The sequence below is a fragment of the Nicotiana sylvestris genome, chromosome 12 (assembly GCF_000393655.2).
Source record: "Nicotiana sylvestris chromosome 12, ASM39365v2, whole genome shotgun sequence".
Classification (NCBI taxonomy): domain Eukaryota; kingdom Viridiplantae; phylum Streptophyta; class Magnoliopsida; order Solanales; family Solanaceae; genus Nicotiana; species Nicotiana sylvestris.
This window is the reverse complement of record NC_091068.1, coordinates 42,011,415-42,018,478: the sequence shown is the minus strand read 5'-3', so window position 1 is coordinate 42,018,478 and position 7,064 is coordinate 42,011,415. Positions and strand designations below refer to the sequence as shown.

General features: G+C 43.7%; 1 protein-coding gene across 1 annotated transcript; it reads right to left on the bottom strand.

Annotated features, from left to right (window-relative positions):
- Positions 1-2,613: 2,613 nt before the first annotated feature.
- LOC138882952 (uncharacterized) lies at positions 2,614-6,100 on the bottom strand. Its single transcript, XM_070163600.1, has 4 exons — positions 6,033-6,100; positions 5,232-5,769; positions 3,607-4,607; positions 2,614-2,767 (listed from the first exon to the last, which is right to left on the bottom strand). The coding sequence occupies exons 1-4, from the start codon at positions 6,098-6,100 to the stop codon at positions 2,614-2,616; spliced, it is 1,761 nt and encodes a 586-aa protein (XP_070019701.1).
- Positions 6,101-7,064: the final 964 nt, after the last annotated feature.

Below are 7,064 nucleotides of genomic sequence, written 5' to 3'. Positions count from 1 at the left end.
GATTGGAGCCCTAATGTTGGCAAAAGGCGACTAGGGAATGGAGGCCCTTTATCTAAAAAGGCTCAACTCAGGGAATGAAGCCCTAATGTTGGCAAAAGGCAACTAGGGAATGGAGGCCCTATGTCTAAAAAGGCTAAACTCAGGGATTGGAGCCCTAATGTTGGTGAAAGGCGACTAGGGAATAGAGGCCCTATGTCTAAAAAGGCTCAACTCAGGGATTGGAGCCCTAATGTTGGCAAAAGGCGACTAGGGAATGGAGGCCCTATGTCTAAAAAGGCTCAACATTGGAGCCCTAATATTGGCAAAAGGCGACTAGGGAATTGAGGCCCTATGTCTAAAAAGCTCAACTCAGGGATTGGAGCCCTAATGTTGGCAAAAGGCGACTAGGGAATGGAGGCCCTATGTCTTAAAAGGCTCAACTCAGGGATTGGAGCCCTAATGTTGGCAAAAGGCGACTAGGTAATGGAGGCCCTATGTCTAAAAAGGCTCAACTCAGGGATTGGAGCCCTAATGTTGGCAAAAGGCGACTAGGGAATGGAGGCCCTATGTCTAAAAGGCTCAACTCAGGGATTGGAGCCCTAATGTTGGCGAAAGGCGACTAGGGAATGGAGGCCCTATGTCTAAAAAGCTCAACTCAGGGATTGGAGCCCTAATGTTGGCAAAAGGCGACTAGGGAATGGAGGCCCTATGTCTAAAAAGGCTTAACTCAAGGATTGGAGCCATAATGTTGGCGAAAGGCGACTAGGGAATGGAGGCCCTATGTCTAAAAGGCTCAACTCAGGGATTGGAGCCCTAATGTTGGCAAAAGAGTAACAGATTGAGGTTGGGAATCTAAGCTATCATTTTGTTTGGATTTTATTCTTTTTCTTTCTCTCTTTTTTCTTTTTGATTTCACTTTTAATAAAATGCAGGAAAGAACTTGGAGGAAACTTCCTTTTTGGATTGATCATTTGCTGCAAAGTTGTTTCTAGATCTTGCGCATCTTTTCCTTTTCGGCTGCACCTGCTTCTTGCACGGTTGCTTGGATTGCACCTGTTTCAAACGAAGAACAATTGTTAGTTTGAAATGGTGGTCGGTTTTATGGCCTTGATTGCGTTGATCACTTGAACTCGGTCCAACTCTTTTGGTGAGAACCTCTGCTGTTTTCGGGCTTGCTGAACTTTTCAAACTTCCTAGACGATGACTTAACCGTGCGGGGCTTTGGCCTTTTCGCTTCATCCCCCCTTTTAGGTATTTTGACTTCGGATTTCTTTCATTTTCAAAAATTCTGGCTTCAGAGCATCAACTATCATGGCCAGTCGGGATCGACTGATGCACCCGCTGAGGCTAGGTACTCTTCTTTGATTTTGGCTTTTATCAAACGGAAACCTGTAAAATCAATCTTGCCACCTTGTCTTTTGTATCAGTTTTGGAACGGAGTTAGACCGAAAGGGATTCACAGAAAAGTAGACAAAGGACAAAAGGAATGAATTTAAAGGAGGAGTGTCCATTTCGGGAGGGAAGGAAGGATTTATCTGGGGGTGCATGCGGGCTTCAACAAACATGACATGCTTCTTGGACTGGATGTCCGACCCGCACAAACTTCCCTAATTCCTCATAAACTCATTGTGAACCATATTTCCAAATCGAGAAACCTAGCAAGGACTCCAATGGTGGCAAGGGTGTCTTCTTCTCGATCAACAGCACCCTTTGCGGGTTTTCGCCAATCGACCTCTCTCATTTCTCTTCTCATCATCACCTGATAGTGCTCTTTACGAGTTTTCACTAACCAAGCTCTCTCGTTTTCAATTTCTCTGCTCACCGTCACCTTATGGTGCCCGTAGGTTTTCACCGATAAGACTCTCTCATTTTATTTCTCTCATTTTGATTGTATCAAATTCAAACAGTTGTGTTTTCTAATTCCGTCGCCTTTGCTGATTGATCAGAAGGACTTGAACAAGGTTTGAGTAAAAAGAATCTGGATGAAATTACAACTTTGGAATCGTTTAGGTAGGCTCATTGCCGAACCATTATAACATCTGCCCCAGTTTCACTTTTGGGGAAAATTGGATTTTTGTTTTGGTGTGACTGAACCCCAGGGAGAGACTGCCTACGTATCTTTTCGGAATCAAGTCGAACGTAGTTTAGGGAAACATTTGTTTTGTTGTTTTTGCTCTTGCTTTTTGCTTACTTTTTTTTAAAATTTTACAGTTCCCAAGAGGGTAATCAAAGAAGAGTAACCGGCTCAAATGGGTTTGCAAAGGGTGGGGAGTTTTTGGGCGAGAATGAAAGCCATCGTCATCCCAATCGGATAAAGTTGTCACTACAGAAAAGCTAAACATAATACCTTTTGATTGCATCCGCATTTACAGCGGCTTCAGGATCATTCCCTTCGATATCGTGCAGATACAATGCCCCTTTTGGCAATATCTTTCTGATGATGTATGTGCCCTTCCAATTTGGAGCAAATTTTCCTTTCGCTTCTTGGTGATGGGGAAGGATGCGCCTTAAAACGAGTTGCCCTACTTCGAAATTTCTATGCCGCACTTTCTTGTTGTAGGCACGGGCCATTCTTTGTTGGTACAACTGCCTGTGGCAGACCGCAACCATTCGCTTTTCATCGATCAAGGTTAACTATTCTAGCTTGGTTTTAACCCACTCACTGTCTTCAATTTCATCTTCAACGATGATCCGAATAGACGGGATTTCAACCTCCGCGGGTATTTCGGCTTCAGTGCCATAAACCAAAAGATACGGGGTGTCTCCAATTGATGTGCGCACAGTAGTGCTATATCCCAACAATGCAAATGGTAACTTTTCATGCCACTGCTTGGAACTTTGAATCATCTTTCTCAAAATCTTTTTGATATTTTTGTTTGCTGCTTCGACGACACCATTGGCTTTGGGCCGATAAGGAGTTGAGTTCCGGTGCGTTATCTTGAATTGTTCGCATATCTCTCCCATCAAATGACTATTCAAGTTGGCAGCATTGTCGGTGATAATAGTTGCAGGAATGCCAAAACGGCAGATAAGATTGGAGTGCAAAAATCTGCCGCAACTTTCTTAGTGACGGATTTGAGAGTGATGGCTTCAACCTATTTCGTGAAGTAGTCAATGGCAACTAGTATGAATCTGTGCCCATTTGAGGCTTTTGGCTCGATTGGCCCAATGACGTCTATACCCCAAACAACAAATGGCCAAGGTGCTGACATGGGATGCAGTTCTGTGGGAGGTGCATGAATCAAATCACCGTGCACCTGACACTGATGACACTTCCGGACAAAGCTGAAACAGTCCTTTTCCATGGTCATCCAATAATAGCCCGCTCGAAGGATTTTCTTTGCTAAAACATGCCCGTTCATATGGGGTCCACATACTCCCGCGTGTACCTCATGCATGATTCTTCTAGCCTCTTCCGCGTCAACACATCTCAACAAGTTGAGGTCCGAAGTTCTCTTGTACAAGACATCACCACTCAAAAAGAAACCACTCGCGTGCCGCCTAATTTTTCTCTTCTGGTCTCCATTGGATTGCTCGGGATATTCTTGCATTTTCAAAAACCTTTTGATGTCATGATACCATGGTTGGGTATTTGGTATTGTTTCAACCGTATTACAATAACCATACCTTTCCCGAATTTGGATTTCCAATGGATCAATGTAGGCATTGCCTGGGTACGGCAACATTAAGGCTAAAGTGGCAAATGCATCAGCTAGTTCATTGTGGCAACGAGGAATGTACCTGAACTTTATTGACTTGAATCGTTTGCCAAGTTCTTCCTCATGTTGCCTATAAGGAATAAGCTTGACGTCTCGGGTTTCCCATTCTCCTTGAGCTTGTCGGATAATCAAATCCGAGTCTCCCATGATTAACAGTTCTTCAACATCTTGGTCGATTTCCATGTTCATTCCCATAATGCAAGCTTCGTACTCGGTAGTGTTATTTGTGCAGAAAAACCAAAGCCTAGCTATGGCCGGATAATGCTGACCGGTGGGCGAGATCAAGATTGCCCCAACTCCAACACCTTTTGCGTTTACCACTCCATCAAAGAACATTTTCCAAGTGTCGATGTCTTCGAATATTGCCTCAATTGAGTTTACCTCTTCATCCGGGAAGTAAGTATTCAAAGGTTGGTATTCATCATCGACCGGATTTTCAGCCAAGTGATATGCTAACGCCTGGGCTTTCATTGCCGTGCGAGTGACATATACTATATTGAATTCCGTAAGCAGGATCTGCCACTTTGCTAGCCTCCCAGTGCGCATTGGCTTCTGGAATATGTATTTTAAAGGATCCAACCTGGTTATGAGGTAAGTGATGTAGGCTTGCAAATAATGCCTCAGCTTCTGAGCGACCCAAGTCAAAGCGCAGTAGGTCCTTTCCAACAAAGTGTATTTGGCTTCATAACTGGTGAATTTCTTGCTCATATAGTAAATAGTCTGCTCTCTCTTTCCGGTCACATCGTGTTGCAGAAGGACGCAGCCGAAAGAATTTTCCAAAACTGTCAGGTACAAGAACAAGGGCCTCCCTGGCTCAGGTGGGACCAAGACTGGCGGATTCGAAAGATATTCCTTGATTTTATCAAAAGCTCCTTGAAATTTATCTATCCACTTGACTGTTGCATCTTTCTTCAGCAAATTGAATATGGGTTCACATGTGGATGTCAGTTGGGCAATGAATCAGCTGATGTAGTTTAGTCTACCCAACAGACTCATAACATCCTTCTTGGTTTTCGGAGAAGGAAAATCTCGAATAGACTTTATCTTTGTTGGGTCTAACTCAATGCCCCTTCGACTGATGATGAATCCCAAGAGTTTTCCGGATGGTACCCCAAATGCATATTTGGCTGGGTTCAGCTTCAAATCATATTTGCACAGCTGCTCAAAAAACTTTCTCAAGTCCCGAACGTGGTCGCCCTGGGTTTTGGATTTGATGATTACATCGTCCACATACACCTCTATCTCTTGGTGCATCATATCGTGAAAAATGGCAGTCATGGCCCTCATATAGGTTGCCCCGACGTTCTTGAGACCAAATGGCATGACTTTGTAATAGTATGTACCCCAAGGTGTGGTAAAAGCTGTCTTCTCTGCATCTTCTTCATCCATCAACATCTGGTGATATCCTGCGTAACAATCCACGAAGGACTATATCTCATGCTTGGTGCAGTTATCAACAAGGATGTGGATGTTCGGCAAAAGGAAGTTATCTTTGGGACTTGCCTTGTTTAAATCTCTATAATCCACACATACCCGGGTCTTCCCGTCTTTCTTTGGCACTGGGACTACATTAGCTAACCATGTGGTGTACCGGACCACTCGGATTACCCCCACTTTCAACTGCTTCGTGACCTCTTCATTGATTTTGTCACTGATATTAGTTTTGAACTTCCTTTGCTTTTGCTGGACTGGGGGACAATCGGGGTATGTTGGCAACTTGTGAACCACCAAATCAACACTCAGCCCTGGCATGTCGTCATATGACAAAGCAAACACATCTTTGAACTCAAACAGGAGTTGGATTAATGCGTCCCGAGTTTTTCCATCTGTGAAAATGCTTATCTTGGTTTCCTTGATTTCTTCAGAACTAACCAAATTAACCAGTTCAGTATCATTTAAGTTCGGCTTAGGTTTATTCTCAAATTGTTCCAATTCTCGATTTATTTCCCTAAAAACCTCCTCTTCATCGTATTTCGGTTCTTGGTTCATTATTTCGCAATTAGACAGCATGTTTGGATCTGGGAATAAAGTCCGCAAGAATGTCATGTTATTTAAAACCGCATTATTAGAACTGAAAGAAAAGAGAAAAATGACAAAATCAGAAAGAATAAAGAAAGATGAATGATGAAATATTGATTTCATTTCTTGGAATTTGAAGATAACAAGGATTACATTGGAAAATTAAAAGACAAGAAGCTAAAGAAAACATCTGAGTTACACTCTGAAATAACTCGTGATGCAGAAAAGGTGGCAGGACAGGTCTACCGGGACTCCCGCCTGATCGGGAATGGCGTAGCCTTCCAATTCTGCAGCTTAGCATTAGGGCCCATATACAGCACCTCAGCGGTGCTTGAGCCTTCCCCTGGCTGAACCATGTGGTCTTCATACAGTATCTTCCTCATCGCCCCATAGATCTCTTCAATCTCTTCGGCTGTGAAGACCACATATTCCCCTGGTATTTTGGCTTGACAAATGTTCTGTACAGATACGACACCGGCTGAGGCAAGACCCAACCATCATTCTCTCTATCATTTGCCCATTTTACATCAGCTGGAGTGGGTCGGAAGCCTATCCCAAAGAACTTTTCTCTGGTGGTCAGGGTGACAGGTTCAGTTATTCCTTGCAATGATTTCCCGAGCCCCTTCCCCGGTTTGAAGACATGTCTGATCATTTCTTTGGCGACTATGATTGATGCAATAGAAAGAAAGGGTTGAGGGCAAGGGTTTCCCTCTTCGTACTGGTCTGCGAGCACAATTTCAAAGGTTTGGTAAACTATGTGCTCACTCCCCTCTCTCGCTTTAAGATGTGGGACTGATGGGTCCCGATAAATTGATTGCTCATCTTCCCCGTAGACCACAATCTCTTGATCTTCATGCTCAAATTTTACCATCTGATGGAGGGTAGAGGGTATAGCCCCCGATGCATGAATCCATGGCCTTCCTAAGAGAAAATTGTAGGATGTGTCCATGTCCAGAACCTAGAAGGTTACTTCAAAGTCTACTGGGCTGATGGTTAAAATCAGATCAATCTCTCCAATTGTGTCCCTTTTTATACCATCAAAAGCGCGTACACAGACATTGTTGGGTTGAATTCTTTCGGTCTCGATTTCCATACGCTATAGAGATGAGAGTGGGCAGATGTCTACCCCAGAGCCTCCGTCTAACATAACCCTTTTCACATAGTACCCTTCGCATTTGATAGTCAGGTGCAGGGCTTTGTTATGCGCGGCCCCTTCTGGGGGAAAGTCATTTTTGCTGAAGGAAATCTGGTTAATTGCAAAAACCCTTTATGCCATCCTCTCCAACTGTTCTACAGAAGTCTCAATAGGAACATATGCTTCGTTAAGGGTCTTGATCAATACCTTCT